The 17,420-nt window shown below is 40.7% G+C and overlaps 1 protein-coding gene across 1 annotated transcript in view; it reads left to right on the plus strand.

The window, feature by feature from the left end:
- The window catches only part of ccser1 (coiled-coil serine-rich protein 1), a 139,852-nt gene that overhangs the window by 17,554 nt on the left and 104,878 nt on the right, over nucleotides 1-17,420 (plus strand). The window contains exons 5-6 of the mRNA XM_085475645.1: nucleotides 6,048-6,138; nucleotides 8,654-8,759. Of these exons, the coding sequence (XP_085331771.1) occupies nucleotides 6,048-6,138; nucleotides 8,654-8,759 (197 nt within the window). The remainder of the gene's footprint in view (nucleotides 1-6,047; nucleotides 6,139-8,653; nucleotides 8,760-17,420) is intronic.

Here is a 17,420-nt window from a genome sequence, read left to right on the forward strand (position 1 = left end):
GTGCCGCCAGTGCCGCGCGAACATCTCCGTTAATCCAGGGTTTTTGATTTGGGAAGGATTTGACTGTTCTGGATGGGACGACATCTTCCACGCATTTCCTGATAAATCCACAGACTGAGTCTGTGTATTCATCAATGTCTCTGGCGGCCACGTGAAACATTTCCCAGTCCGCGTGATCAAAACAGTCCCGCAGCGCAGACTCCGATTGGTCCGTCCAACAGTGCACCGCCCTCCGGGTTGGAGCTTCCTGTTTCAGCTTCTGCCTGTAGGCGGGCAGGAGCAGGATGGAGCAGTGATCTGATTGGCCGAATGGGGCGCGGGGGAGGGCTTTGTACGCATCCCGGAAAGAGGTGTAACAGTGGTCGAGTTGCCGGTTTCCACGTGTGTTGAAAAGGATGTGTTGATGGAGTTTTGGTGAGACTTTCTTCAGGTTTCCCTTATTAAAGTCTCCGGCTGTGATAAACGCTGCCTCTGGGTGTGCGGTTTCCTCGCTGCTGATCGCGCTGTACAGTTCCCTGAGTGCACGGTCAGTGTCGGCTTGTGGGGGAATGTAAACAGCCGTAATAATCACTGCTGTAAATTCCCTCGGTAGCCAGAATGGCCGGCACTTAATCATCAGGTACTCCAGGTCCGGTGAGCAGAAGGATTTGACCGGGTGCACGTTCGCATAATCACACCAGCTGTTGTTGATCATGAAACACACACCACCGCCTCTGCTTTTCCCAGTAAGATCCTGTGACCTGTCCGCGCGGTGCACAGAGAACCCCGGCAGTTGTATTGCGGAGTCCGGTACTTTGTCCGATAGCCAGGTTTCTGTGAGGCAGATCACGCAGCAGTCCCGCATCTCTCGCTGGAATGAGATCCGTGCCCGAAGCTCGCACAGCTTGTTCTCCAGAGACTGCATATTAGCCAGTAATAAACTGGGTAACGGTGGTCTGTAAGTGCGCCGTCTCAGTCGAACCAGAACGCCAGATCTTCTCCCTCTGCGTCGGTGTTTGCGGCCTCCAGGGCCAGAGAACAAAGGCGTCTCAGGTGAGATGAATGGGGGGTCTGCAAACGGAGCGTCCGTGTTGCAAAACTTGAACTCCGGAAAGTTATAAGAAAGACCGTCTTTTATGTCCAGTAAGGTTTGTCGGTCGTACACAAGGAGACAAGTGCTGCTCGTGAAAAAATAAAGGAAAAGTAAAATTAAACACAGAAGAAAGCCGTTGCTTGGGGGAGCTCGCGACGAGGCTGCCATACTCGGCGCCATCTTGATCACTATATGGCAGAATTCACTTTACATTGACTGTTTTACTTATGTATATCAACTATCGACAGTCTCTTGATTGCTAGACAGTGTTGTAATACAGAGTGGCTCTTGTTTTCATATTTCTCAGTCTGATTGTTGCCTTGTGCAGGCTAGATAGCATAAATGGCACTTGTATTAATCATACACAGATAAGGATTCACTTCCTCTCCAAGACAGAATTTGTAATGACCACAAGCAGATGGTTTGGTTTGGGAATGAAAAACAGAGAGGATGTTCGCACATACTGGTGTTATATGCTCTCTTGGCCCCAAGACAGCACATAAAAGCAGTACCAATTATGATATACTTGAAAGTTCAAATCAAATGATTTTCTCTGAGGCTAATGCACAATGGTTATACTGCAGAGCCCTGACAGTAATGGTTTATGGAGAAAAGATCTTGCAACTTATACGCACCAATGACTAGATGAGCCAAAATGCTGCAAAATAAACACGAATTTAAGGTGGTTTTGAAGTATGCAGTTGTCACATTTAGTGTGTAGATTGTCGTGCAGAGGACCCGAGCACAGAACGCTGCAGGCAGAGCACTAAAGGAAATGTAAAACTTTATTGTGGATTATCAGAGTCCTAAACTACAAAACTGTGGACTGTAATTCAAGAAAGTACCAGGAAACACCTGAGCAAGCGAAGGACAGCTCACACGGAGAGTCACTCAACAGGACAAAGGACATAAGGAGGACTAGAGTGTATATAAACACAAGGACTGTTAGGGATAAGGGACAGGTACACACAGTCAGGGCAATCATGGGAGTCAGACACTAAGCAACATTCAAGGCAAGACAATACAGAAAACATATGCCAAATGAAACCCAAACAAGGCAAAGACACATAACTAAATGTGGACGTAAGAAGACTTGGACTAAACAAGAGGACAGATACAAGGAAACACTAGAGGACAAAGTCATAAACTTAGAAAAACAAGACAACTACACTCATGAAAATTAACAAGCTCAAAAGAGAAATTGAAATTCAACAACTAAACATTATAACAGTAATTCATCTTAACGGGCATCCAGACTCCATAAACACTAAACAGTAACCAGAATAACCAGGAAGTCGTGCTCAAGATACTGGAAATATAATAGAAAAACCAGGAGACTATAAAGAGCAGCGCTCAAGCAATACAAAACAACTGGCAATCACTGAGAACGTGATCCAAAACACCGAATCCTAACAGAGAAAATGAATACCAAGAAAACCACGAGATGACAACAGGAATCAAAAACATCTGTAACATCACAAGAAATCAAAACAAGAATCGACTGTTTAACAAAACTCAGACTTGAATATATTCACTCAGATAAGATAGACAAGTACCTGAGATCAAGGCAGCAGTAAATTATTGCATCATCATTATTATTATTATTATAAGTAAGGTTATTGTTGTTAATTAATTAGGTTTTATTTAACTGGTTGTCAGCACTTGAGAGGCTTTGGTGCGCATATTTTATTGAGACTGTTCTAATGTGTTGTTCAGTTATTGTAGTAGTAACAAAAAAAACAGTAAAAAAATGTGGTAAAACTTAACATTTAGAATTATTAAAAATTATGTTGAAACAAGCAAATCTAGTCAGCTGAATAAAGACAAGAATTAATAATGAATTTAAAAGAAAAAGTAACAAATTGCAATATAGCTTTCTTTATATGTAAGTCTGACAGCTAGCTCATGAAAATTCAAATATATTCTTTATTATTTATTGCAAATTGAGAATGAGTAGTCTGTAATAATAATAATGATAATAATAATGATAAAAGCTATTTATATGGAAACAAACTGATCCTTGAATTAGTGCTCCATGGCAATTTCCCCCGACTGTACACGTCGCAGACCATGAAGATTTGATACTGGAAATAAATATGTCTTCACTTGTTTCACTGTAAAGAGGATCTGAAAGCTGGTCTGATCGACACTTTTTCTCTGAGAAAGCCTCGTGTCAGAGTTGAAGTTGTTTTTTGTGTTGTTAAATTTGCCTGTGAGTTCCTGCTCTGACTTGTCAAAATGCTTGCAAACTTTCATCAGGCCTTCCAAGATGACCTGAAATAAATCTTAACCTGCAATATGTGATATCTTCTTAATCTTCTCGGAAAGATTTCATGCTTCCGAAGTTAGAAATGTAGCTCTGTCAGTCTAAGCCACGCGTTCGGAGCGAGTTTCTTACAGCGTCAGCGGTGCAAATATCTGGATTTGTTTCTCTTATCGAATCGCCCGTTGAATATGAAAACGTTTTACTCGGGTTGCTTCGGTCTTGGACGACTGGTGTTTCTGTATTGAGTGATGGCTGTTAGAAAATGTCAAATGTCAGGTGTTAAGTTGTGAAACAAGGTTTTTTTCCCCTCAAGTAGGTGTTATTCAATGGAAGTTTCACTGGACGTTCAATCCTTCATGCCCTCAGGCGCACTGTAAACACAACTGGCTGCGAATCGTCGACTCAGACAGAAAGGAAGTCATTTTTTACTCCATAAATATCTGCAGCCATAATACCTGGCTGCAAAGCCAAATTGCTCTGCTGCGATACTAATGCATTCACCACATTAAATAAGTGAATAAATGTAATTTTCATAGACGGTATATGTGGAATTTTTTACAGAGTGCGAATGGAAACCTCTGGCTTTTTATGGACAGAGAGAATCTCTTGCTTCCTCTTATCCCTGTTTTGGATGTTATTCTGCTAGGCATATAAGAGATGGAGCCATTTTTTGATGAGAGCAGAATCTGATATTATCTCTATTAACTCAAGGATTATACTCATTCAACTCACATTAGTGATGTAAAAAAGGTGACATCTCAGGCTTGTAAAATCGTATTAACACATTTCTGTGGTTGGAGGGGCACATTAAAATGGGTAATTTTGCTTCAAATGAAGTCTGTGTGCAGTAGCATCACACAGTATGGCTCTTCATTTCTTTTCCCAATACCTTTTAGCTATTAGCTTTAATGCCTGAAATGAGGGCTTACGTGTTCAGGCGCATCACACTGAAATGCGTTCGGAGCTTTTTCTGATGTTTACCGCACCGCCATCCAGAGGGGGAAAGGAAAGGATAGAATTTTGACTGTTCATAAACACGTAACTGCTGCTTTGGAGAACATAAAGTCAACTGATTTGAAATTCAGAGGTGTGTTTAATGGTCAGGGATGCCACTGAGCTTTGAGGTTCAGATGGGAGGAGATCGATACAGAGTTGCTCGGAGGCAGTTTATGTCCAAACAACAGTGATGAGGGGTGAACAGAGATGGTTATTGGATTTTCTGATGCATTTTAATCTGTAGATGTTGTGCCAGACTGGTACTTGGTAGTTTGTGAATGCTGGTATTTCACTCTGGTTTTGGTTTGTAACTTTTTAGTGCACACAAGTTCAGGGAAGATATTTCTACCAGTACAACCAGGACAGGAATGCTACCCACTTACACTACATGTTGATGCAGAACTGCATTGACATGCAGGTTGTGATTTTCATTTGAGTCAACAGAGACCTGCTGATGATAAAAACATGTTCCCAGGGAGGTTGACATATATGAGTTTATGTAGAAGTGTCTCATAAATATTACATTAGCTGGTAAATAAAGCCTATAAGTACACTTCCTGTTAGGCAGGAATATGCAGTGTTTTAATACATGTATTTGCCACACTATACTTCTGTGTGTTTTTTTGCAGTGAATTTACCCATTTGTAACCATTGGATGGCAGTATTGACTTTTAAAATCCTGAACGTAAAGGAAACACATCTTACTGCGTCATTATAACCTCATAATGCCAAGAACATGGAAGCTTCTGCTGAAAGATTACAAGTGAATATCTGCTGTTAAGTGATGAAGCATGACTCACTGCGCTGCTGTGGCTATAGCTCATTTAAGAGACGAAGGATTAGGAAAATCTTATCAGTTATTTTCTGAAATTGAAAGAGTTTGTAAGAAATTTTAAAACCGTAACGTCAGTGAAGATAATGTTGATATTTCAAGGCCACCCAAGGTGGAGGGAGGTTTTCTTGTTGGATTATTATTGTTGACGTTTGGACAACACTGGTTTTTACATAAGAGAATTAATTTAAACTCAGTAATCAGAAGGCACTGGCTCGTTTTTTGTCATGATTTCTAGTTGTTTTTTCCCCTTGTTTATTCATCAGCAATTTTTAGCCTGTGAAGCATGGTAAAAGCTGACAGTGGCTGCACCAAACTACAGCCTCATTGAGCACTTTCTCGCTTTCTCAAACTAAACCCTTTATTAATCGTCCCTGCATAACAAGAAGAGCAATTTGTTCTCGATAGTTTGGATGTAATGATGAAGAACTAAATATCTTATTAAATGCAAGCAGAATGGGGGAAGAAATACAGTGCACTATTAAAAAGAACTGCATTATTATCATTTCTAATATTTATAACGTTTAATTTCTTCAGCTAAGTGATTCTTCTTCTGATTGTTCTGACCCACCTGGATTACTTTGATGAGAATCGTTTCATAATTTTTTGTAAAGTTGTCACATAGTAATTAGTATTCTGCGTTTCAGCGTTTGTTTTCGGAACCTTTTTGATTAATGACTACCTCGCTGAAATTGTATTAAAACGATCTATCATAAGAACATCAGGCAAAAAATTCTCTTTTATTGTTGTTCATTTTACAAAAGCAGGAAAAAAACCACCAGCGTGTATTATGTTATTGTGAGGATAATAATTAGTCGTTGCTTTATCGCTCACCTTTTCGGAGTTTGTTTCATGTTTGTGTTTTTGCTCTTTCTCATCAGGATGTTCTGAACAACCTGGGTTCCTCGGAGCTGGATGAAGACGACCTCATGTTAGATCTGGATCTCTCCGATGATCAGCGACACCGACATGGTAACGTTTTTTCTGCTGTTTCCGCCATAATAAACATTTGCATATTTTGCGGTGACATTGTAGGAAATCGGTGAGAGAATTCTGCAACCATTTTTAATCTTTTTAACCAGTTCTTAGCAGATTTCACTGATGATTCTGTACATGCAAAGTTCATTTAGATAATACTTCAAAATAGCTTTTCAAGATGCCTCCTATGCAGCGGGACTTGTTTCTAGAAGAACTCTGTGTAGGGGAGTTAATGGACATGTGACTGGATGATGAACAATTGCATCATAAGTTAAAACCCTGAGATATCTTTTGGAATTAAACAAGTTCTTTTACTCTTTATGATTCATGATTTGCACTCCCATTTACTACAATGACAAAAGACTTCATTGCGACTTTTACACTTTGGTAATCCATCCAGTCTGGGGGGCCAGATTGGACCCTCTTTGAGGACAGTTCTGACCCCCCAGACTCATGTTTGTAGGTTACATTACTCATGTCCTTTATATCTGTATCTCTTTTAATTAAAGGGAATATCTCCTCTCTCACCTTCCTCTCTGGTGTCACAGTCGCTCCCCTGTCTGGTTTTGCTTCAATCTTTGCCTCTCTTTTTCCTTTATTAGTACACTTCTCCCTCATCACCTTAAAGCATGAAACCAGTGTTCTCCCTGCTTCTTTCAACACGTGCTGGGACTTTGATGCGGCTGCCTCATTTACACCAATTCATCTCCTTTGTTGTTCTGGCATTTCCATCACACTTCTCCTGACATGCGTCACAGTTGAAAAGTGTCTGTCGGAGGAAAATCGTTGCTCGTGCCCTGCCACGGTAGAGCATAGGAGTGCCAAACACCCTGAACCCCAGCTTCCTCTCATACAACACATAAGAATAGTATTGTGCTGAAAAAGTGCAGTGTAACCACCAAACATACAAATCTGTTAAGAGAAACTCTGTGTGTGCTCATGTATTGGCTTTTATTGCATCCATGTCTTAAAAATGGGATTTTTCTGTTATGAGTCAATGTTACAGTGAAATCGTTAGCTTTTAACCAGCAGTGCTGTTTTTTTGCGCAGACATAACTGAGCAAAATCGAAAGCTCTTGCAGTTACTGTCTGTACTGATTATATTTCTGACCTGTGCTTGCAAAGGTTTAGTTCGTATTAATATGCGTCAAACCAGACAGATATACATAGTTGATGTGTGGTAGAGTGCAACACACGAAGAAAATGACTCAACGAGGTAAACATGAGCTTGTGATCATACTCCATTTCTGTGCTTCATGTTGCTCAGACACAGGGACTACAACAATGCAGCGACGGGGTGCGTTTATGTCAGCTCGACTAGCTTTGTCTCTTATCAACAGATCTATCGGTGAAATTATATGTTAATGTGAGGTTGGATTCATCTATTTCTAGGCCATATTTAAGTCCCAGATGGGCTCCTAGAATATTGCAGTTGCAGTCAAATAAAGTAAAATGCTCAGCAGCACTGAGAAGTAAAGAATACAATGGAAGCTTCAGCGCTAATAAACAGAATTTCCTATGCTTATGGGGTTTGAAGAGCATTGGGAGGCTGGGTGGTTCACTCACACAGCCAGTCAAAACACACACACACACACACACACACACACACACACACACACACACACACACTGGAAAGATCTCTACAGGCACTGGCTGATGCAGAGCTAAGGGAGGCACCATCATTAATATACACACTAGCACACAAGCGTGCATGCTTAGTCATTATACCTAATGGTTTGCAGACTGTAGCATGAAATTAAAGGTTTGATGAATTGTTCTCATAAAATCAAGGGACTAAGACTCTGTGCTGGCATTAGAAGAGTAAGGTTCTTCCACAAACTCAAATTACAGGAACTCATTTAAACACACCGTAACAGACATTCACGCAGAATACACAATACAGACACGCGCAGATCCATGCACAGGTTCATATAAAGATGTATATGATGTATACGTACACAATTTGATGCACACCCATCTCACAATCCCTTACGCCCACGCACTCATCGGTACTCCTCATTTTGACCTCTCTCAGGTGGCTTGTTGAAGCCGTTATTAAAAAGCAAGCAGTTTCACAGCAATTTATGGCCCACAGGGCTCTGCGTTCTCACTCCTATGGTGACTCATGCCCTGTGGAATCACACAGGGACAGTGTGAGAGACAGAGACCTTTGCAAAGACATAAAGAAATACCAAATCTTGGCTTTATATCCAACTTTTATTTCACTGTCTTTTATATTGGCCTGTTAAATGTGCCATTGAATATTTAGGCATAATTGTAAAGAAACACAAAAAACAACAACTGATGGTATGATGATCCCAACGGATCACTACTGAATTTTAATAACCTCTTTGATCCAAGTTTTATAGCTCTAATTCATCTCAAAAGAAGATTTAAACAGAGAGCTGTGAATTCTTCTTAGGCTAACATATGTTGTCAGTCAGATTGTCACCTGGGGTTAGAGAAAACAACTTCAATTCATTACATGTCTGTTTGGTTGTGTGCACAGTGTCCAGAGAAGACTCCAGCCAGTCTCTAGCTTCCTGTCTGAACCTGCTGCCCTCACCTTTGGACCCATCTGGAGATCGCGTTTTGGGAAAAGAAAATATTCAGAGGTAATAAATACGTGTGTTTTTATTGTAGTGCTTTTCTGTGCTTTGTGTTATACATATGTTTATAGGGACTGTCTTAAAAATTCTTAAGTCCATTTAGTGTAATTTTATAAAGAGCAGAGTTGTTTGGCTTCTTAAAAAAAGGGAAAACAGCAGCTAGTTTTTAAAACACATGGGCCACTTTATTAGGTATACCCATTCTTTTACTCGTTAACAGAAATATCTAATTAGTCAATCACATGGCAGCAACTCAATATACTTAAGCATGTAGGCATCCAGACCTGTTGGAAGTTCAAAAACAGCATCAGAATGGGGAAGAAAGGTGACTTTGAATGTGACATGGTTGTTGGGCTGGTCTGAGTATTTCAACAACTTAGATTTGACCATATCTGAGATTTACAGAAAATGGTCCAACAAAGACAAAATATCCAATGAATGGGAGTTTTCTGGGTGAAAATGACTTGCTGATGCCAGAGGAGAAAGGCCAGACTGCTTCAAGTTGATAGCAAGTCAACAGTAAGTTAAACAATCACGTGTGTCAACCAAAGTGTGCAGAAGAGCATCTCTGAGTGCACAGCCCTGAAGCACATGGGCTGCAGTGGCAGAAGATCAGTCAGCTAAGAACAGGAAGCTGAGGCTACATTGTACACACGCTCAACAAAATTGGACAATAGAAGATCCAACCAGTGTTGCCTGGTCTAAAGAGTCTTGAGTTCTGCTGCTAATTGGATGCTAGGTTCAAAATTTGGTGTAAACAACATGAAAACATGAATCCATCCTGCTCACTATCAACGATTTAGGCTGATGGTGATGATGTAATGATGTTGGGGCCCCGTTGTACCAGTTGAGCACCATTTAAACTCCAAAGCCTTCCTTGCTGACCATGTCCCTTTATGACCACAGTGTAGCTATCTTCTGATGGGTACTTTAAGTAACATAACAAAGATTACATCATTTCAAACTCTTGTTCCTTTAACAATGGATTCATCAGACTCAAACGGCCTCCACAGTCAACTCATTCCAAATAATGGACCAAAATATCTGAGGAGTGTTTCTATTACCTTGTTGAATCTGTGCCATGAAGAATTAAGGCAGTTCTGAAGGCAAAAGGGTGTCCAACAAAGGGATGGCAAGGTGTAACCAATGAAGTGGCCAGTGAGTGTATTATTACCCTGAACAATGCACGCTGAAGTAAGGTGAGGACACTTTTGAAATAAAAAATAATACCACAGTGTTACTGTTTTGCAACGACCTGTAAGTGCAGTACACAAAAGTAAAAATATGCCCAAATCATCAGTGAGTGAGTCAAGTTATTGGAGGTGAACTTGCACACAGTTTTTTAAAGGTATTTGGAAGGTAGGGTGTTCCCAGCACCTTAGAGAACTTGTCAAAATTCTCTTTCTCACTTTCTGTTAACATGTCTGTTAATGAAATCCCAGTCTCACTTGGATGTTTTTTAAACCAGGACTATATCGGACTGGGATAATAGAACCAGAATCACATAAAAAATGTCGCCATGCACAGTGTGTGTGTGTGGGCGTGTTTTTTTCATTTTACCTTGTAAAATCCATGTTAGAAGAGAGCGAGAAAGCTGGGCGGTTACTGTCTATTCTGGGACTTGCTGATGTTGAATGTTCTGTGTAAATGCATGCAAACATGTTTTATATCTTTTCCTCTCTTAGAGATGAGACAGCAAGAAGGAATATAAATAAATTAATTCTGATTGAATAAATATGCAAGCTGTCCTCCTCTCCTCTGTCCCTTTGTAGCCAGCGACTGAAACAAAACACTTAAGAGTTTCTGTTTACACATGTGCTCCACTGCCAAGGACAGTTCAAAATCAGATTAGATTTGCCCACTTGTTGCTTCTTTTTGCCCAGAACCAGGACAAGTCTTACTGGACGCACACAAACCTGCATGCAAAGCCATTTGTCTGCATAAAGATACACAAGCACAAACACACACAGTGCAGCTTTTCAGATGGGGCTTATTTGGGTTTTATGGAGCCAACTGAGTAATAAAGGGGTTGTAGCACCATTGGCTAGATAAAGATGATTATTGCTTTACCTTTCAGTATTGCTTTCTCCACTCACTAGTTGAATTTATCTCTGCTGGAACCCACAGAGTAATTGTGTCTGTCTAAATGTGTTTTTCCTTGAATAAACTAGCTCTGATCTTCTGTTTGTGGAGACAGTGCAGATCAACTTGTGTGAGTGGTTTTAAAGTAGAGATTTATACTATACCATTGAGTCACTGGACTTAACCGGGGCCTCTTTTTTTTTTTTTTTTTATCACGCTTCTAACGCTTCTCTTTGAAAGTTTCAATGAATAGAGAGACATTCTGTGTCTAGACAGTGTCAGTGAATCATGCAAGTCGAGAGTCAACCTTTTCAAATCATCCAAGGTTTTTGTCAGACTCATTGGTTGTTTCATTTATAGTGAAGTCTCACTTATCATTGAAAAGCAGTGGAGGAGCTTTCATATCAGACGCACACATAGAGACACGCTCAAAAATATTTACATTATTGCCTTCTGTGTACAAGGTCATGGCAAAAATAACATTCTGCTGAAACCTTCTTTGGCTTGATTGAGCTTGTCTGAACTGAGCCAGCGATGTTTAGCCTGGAAATGTCAAAACTTGAGGAACTGGTTCGATCCCTCTTGATCAAAACAGTGACATGACTTGGTGTTTTGACAGGATCCCTTTAGCAGAGAAAGCAGATGAATGAACCAAAGCATGAATAGATGAATACGCTGGTGCTTTTAGCTAAAAATGTAAGGTCTCAGTCACACAAGCCTAGAGATCAATCCGTGAACCCTGGGTAACTAACAGTTGTAAGGGAAAATGTGTTTCACCAGACTGGTTGCCAATTTAGTTGACACAATGCATGGAAGATGCCAACTGTTAGGGAAAATGTTCTAAAACACTTCTTCAGTAAAGACTCAGAGAAGAGAAACACACAGAACTTCTTGCTAGCAAGGGCAGCCTCCACTCTAAGAGACTCCAGTGAGAGAACTGCCCCGGTCTTTATTTATACTCCATTGAGCGTGTGTGTGTGTGTGTGTGTGTGTGTGTGTGTGTGTGTGTGTGTGTGTGTGTGTGTGTGTGTGTGTGTTGAACAAAGGGTCATATAACCTAAAAGCAGGAACAACATCCTTGGTCATAAAGAGGGTAGTCTTCCCCCACACCCAATGTATGGTTTACCAAAGATAACACAGTGAAACCATACAAAGGGTAGGAAGCTCTACCAAACATCAAACAGATCTTCAAGTTAGGATGTATCTACAATAAAACAAGGTACGACCTCTCCCATGCTCCCAGGATGTGGGGGGTGAACCAAGCCTGCTAAAAATCACACATCCTGTCACTACCAAATAACTACAAACAGCATCCTACCATAAGCAAACTTATATCACTAAAAGATTATACTGACTACTAAATACAATTTTCCATTGACATTCCCTCCTGTTGTCAGAAAAAACTTTTAAAGTGAGATATCAGTTTGTAACATCTTATCGTACATTTTCTGTCACATCGTCATTAATCACACAAAGTCTTCATGTTCCAACAGGCCAAAGTTATCATCATCATTTGTCACAGCTGTATATGCAGCAACAGTAGAAAATATTATGCGGTTAATCATGAGTCTTAGGCATGGCAATATACACGTTACAAAAACACAAAATAAAAGTAAAAATATCCCAACTCCGATGAGTAGTCTTTTTAGCACCTGTAACCAGGAGCCAGTTTATAGCCAAGAGAACCAGTCACTTGTATCACTTACATAGTCCTGATTTTGAGCCTGCTGGATCTGTCTCAAAACATTCAGGGCGTCAGTCATGTTTGATGAATGTACATCGTCTGGTATGTAAGTGCAGCATGTGGTATTAAAAAGGACGCAAAGTCCACCTTTCTCTGCTAATAACAAGTCCAGAGCTACTTGATGTTGCATCGCTGTAATCCGTAATGCATCAATTTCCTGGTTCTGCTGTTCGTTGATCTTACATGAAGCGTTCAGGAAAAGTCCAAACCGGTAATCCAGAGTTTCAATTCTCAGCATGTTTTTTCCAGCTCCCACCAAGGGGAACAATGAATGGAGTACTTCCTGTCCAGTAGTCCATAATTTAAACTCCTTAGGCACGTCGCCTCCCCATATCGGGTCATGTGGTTGAAGTTTAGGAATCGCTAATCTTCTTTTCCGGCGTAGTGTAGAAGTGGTGTTCACTGCAGTCATCCTGAAGGTGTGGTCTGACAGGAATATAGGAGCACATGTTCCTGTCCAGTCTGGGGGCAATATGAAATATGCCCGTTGTCCACATAGCCAGGCCATTCCTTGCACCCAGTATGTGCCGTTAGAGGGTCCACTCATGTTCACAGGTGCGCCCTCTCCGTGGCTTGCAGCTTGGACACAATTTGTGGTGTCTCCAAGGGGTCTGTTACCTTTCTCTTGCTGGTAACACATGGAGTGGTTCTTTCCTGGCACTTGGTCCAGGAACACTGGGAAATGGATAGAGATATTCCGATTTGTCACATTGAAGTCGATCCAAAAGAGTTGATCACATGTTCCATTACTAAGTCCAACAGCGTATGAGATTTTATCGTCGATGATGATTCGGCTGTGTTGGAATCCAATGCCAGCAAAGCTGGCTGCACACTTTGCTTGAGTGTTGTTCATATATTTGCCATATAATGTGGGGTGTGTCGACGTGCTGGGCATATGAGAACAGACATAACAGTCTGTATTTGCCGATTCTGCCTTTGTTCTGTCGTGGATATAACGGTACCAGGCATTATTCATCCACGGATGAATGTGATCTTGCGTCATGTCCCTTAGGTGAGAGGTGTCGTGTGTCCATCTCTTCTGCCTGCCTCCTGGTTCAGCTGCTGTTGAGGTCAGCTGAAGTCCTGTAAGGGTGAGCATCGTAGTCAAGGTAACCAGGAGGGTCCACCTCCCCATGGTTGCACACAGATCCATCACACCTCACACTTGGTTGCCCTAGAGTTGATCAGAGGCTGGAGGTTGGAGTGCGAGCTTACCCTACGGGGGCTCAATCAGCACTCCCCCCTCACCACTGAAACAACCAAGTGTGAGATTTCCCTAATGTGCTGTCGATGGAGCTTGGCACGCTCCCCTCATCCTTCAGGTGCCCATCTGTTGTCCACAATCTCCTCTGTTGGCCTCTGGAAATCCCCTTTGGCACAGCTCTCATTCCAACGCAGTTTCATGGTCCTTGCTGTGGCTCCAAAGTCTGATCTCATGATGGGCCCTAACCAGCTTGACCTTTGACCTCAACCACTGCCTGGTGCTGTCAGCTATGCCTGGAATGGTTCTCGCTTCTCACTGGGCCTCTGAAGATTTCCCAGGAGATTACTGCTGCACCTGTATTTTAGAAAAACTTCTATTTGGAGAGCATGTCAACAATCATCAAACCACATTCTTTAGTTCAGTGAACTTATAGACCATCAAAGCCTCATCTGAACATGGGTGCACCACTTGCATAGGTTTAATACCCGTAAATAAACGGTTAAATCACTGCAGCAATAATAATAGAAAACATTGTTTAATGTTAATCCTTGGACTCCACCTCTTGACGCATGGACACTTCTCATGCGTCAACTCACCAAACCTGGATCCCTGTCTTAAAAACTGGCCATCATGGCCTGGAAGACAAGATCTGGAAATAAAATCAAACTTCACACGTATAAACAATTATATCAAAAGAGTAATAAGCACGGGCAAGACAAGTGTCATGTGCAAGTTTTCTCAAATCATTAAATCACTATTATCACCCCAATTTGCCTCAAACATGGATCATCCCATGTGCTCAGTTAACATTAATGTAATCGGTGACTTCTCTTAAGCAAAGTCACTCCACTCATATATTATTATGGATTCAAAAGTGGCCAGCAAATGAGCCCATAATAAACTATTCCATAAGTATCGTAATCTCTTATTTGTTTTACTAATGTCACTTGTCCGCCTCTGCCGAATCCTCCACAGCATTCTCAGAGAAACAAACATTAGCAATACACATTGACTGTGGTCAGACGGAGGTCAGACACAGGTCAACAGGTTCCAGAGGTGCCATAAAAAGACCATAAAGTCAACCATCCCTTCTCGTGGAAAGAATGTCATTCACATATAAACCCAGAAATCATATAGTAAAAAAACCCATTAACTAATCCTCTTATAAACCACATGATCAAACACATGATTAATCATCTGCTGTAAAAAGAAATGTAAATGTTAGCGCTGCGCAGGTGTGTACACTTTCTCACAGTTTCTTTTACCAGTCAGTCAGCTTTCTTTCCTTTCACTCACGCATTCATACATTCATTCTTTCTTTCTTTGCTGATAGTGGAATCGATTGTCGCATTTAGTTTCCACTCTCAGCAAAATGACGTCATCTCAAAAATAAAAAAAACTTTTAGATCGGATTACCTCGCTGAATCCTTTTTCAGGCTGGGACATTCATTTAATAATTGTCCCAAATAAGTGGCTTTCTCCTGAGCCCATTTTAATGTGGAGAAAATGCACTTGTAACGGCGTTCTCGACAGGTCGTATAGCACTTTTAATTCCCGACGTGCAGATCTGCTTAAAGAAAAGAAATAAACAAACAAAATCAGTGCCTGTTCAAAAGATAAAAATGAAAAATAACAGATTATCAAACCAAACTTTCAGTGCACTGTAAAAGTATCAAAATAAAAAGGCCTTGTTAAGTCATGACACAAACTCCTCATCTCAGGAGGGTAAATCATACCATTATACTAATCGGCAAGCTCGACTTCCCAACAGGAGAAGAATCATCAGCTAGATTCACTCCAAATCAATCATCAGCTGCACAACACACACATAAGCCTAATGTGTCTTATTAGCTATGAGTTTAATCACCAGGTCTTTGCATCACACGAGGTGACTTGGACAAGATGATAAACGGACTCACACACTTAAAATGTTGTCTAATCTTCATGAGTTATTTTGTGTTTGTATTAGTAGGGTTAGTGCATGTTCTGTTTTTATGTATCCTTTCATGTACCTTCCCCTTTTTTTTTCTGAAACAAAGCTCCGTTCACTCCAAATTTTGTTTCAGAAACAAATGAAAAACTCTGTCATAGTCAGGCACAGCTAAACCCCAAATGCTTGCAGGTTACCATCGGCAACCACACTGTGTGTTGTTAACCCCTTCTACAAATGCCCTCTCTTAATGTGTAACACTTTGTGTATGATTTTTTTTTTATCTCTGGTGCATATTATCTGTATGTGTCATGTCACTTTCCATTTTTTTCTAACAGTACACTTGCATACCTGAGTGCTTGTCGTCCTCCCCCTTTTGTGGTGGTCTGGACACTGTGTCAATCCTCCACCTCCAGGCAGTCGCCTGTCTCCCCGAATTCCTTAACCCAATTTGATTGCCCACACTAAAACAGCCGCCTCAGTCCTCTTCTGCTCCTTTTCATCTCTCCCACTTTTCAGTCCAATGGCAGTCAGCTTTTTCAGCTTTGTCCCGTGTCACTCTTTGTCCCACTGTCTCTTTTATTGCCATCTCACTCCAAACATGGCAAATGTCAAAGTCCTTCACACACAGTGAGTTTGCAGCTTGCTGGAAACGCATCTCCATCCATCCAATCTAGATGGTGGTTCTTCTCTTTCTGATGCCGTTTGCCCACAGCGCTGCTGGACCTCTCTGCTCAGAACTCTGGTATTGTCTCTTGGACTCCTGTCCACTGTTGATGTTCATGCTCGTGCTTCTGAAACTGCACTCGGTGTCTTCGGGGAGAGATTCGTTTCCTTGGAGCTTGCTTGTTCGGGATGAGGATGGGAAGCTGCAAAACAATTCAGCCAAAAAATTCTGGCTGGGTGTTTTCTATTTTTTCTAATGATTTCAACCTATAATTTTCTTCCGACTGCTGCCCGTGGAGAATTGATCCAGTTCCGTTCCCCACCTGTAAACGACAGACTGAGAGACTTTCATTATTATCCTCACTGCTTAATCAACACACATCTCTCTCTCTCTCTGTTTTTGTGAACTGTCCTTTCTTAAAAGCAGAAAATAAGATTGTAGTTGTTCTTGGTTGATCAACACAAAACCTTTTTCCTATAATTATTTTTCATCTACAATGTAAATTTTGTCTCTTTTTCACTCTTTTTTGTTTGTATTATTATTATTATTATTATTATTTTAAATAGCTGGTGACCTGCAGAATCACCGCTCTCACAATCAAAAACAATTATTTTTACACAGCGCACAAAAACACTGTGACGTCAAACACATTCACACTCACTTTTTCATCTGCGTAAATAAATCACATAGCTGATATGTACCATGGTGATCCATAAATATGATCACCAGTTTATTTAACTATTTTTCAACCCAACAAAACAAATAAACAAAAACATAATGCTGATGTTATGAACACTCTACACACAAGTCAAGATGCAGGAAAACTGCTCACGGAAACGCTGCACACTCCAGTTATCACAGTTCTGTTTGTGTGAATTATCTGCTTTCATTATTAATACCAGTTTATAGGTTGTTATCCTTTTTATTATTAGTTTGAATGCATTAAAATTAAGTTGTAATTTAGCCTTTTGTTTATTTTACTTTACTCCTCTTGCATTTATATCTATTCAGTCGGGTCTGTTTCCAACCCTTTTTTAAAC

Source organism: Copadichromis virginalis, linkage group LG12 (genome assembly GCF_057382275.1).
Source record: "Copadichromis virginalis isolate Kocher_CV1m ecotype Utaka linkage group LG12, C_Virginalis_male_GT1.1, whole genome shotgun sequence".
NCBI classification, from domain to species: Eukaryota; Metazoa; Chordata; class Actinopteri; order Cichliformes; family Cichlidae; genus Copadichromis; species Copadichromis virginalis.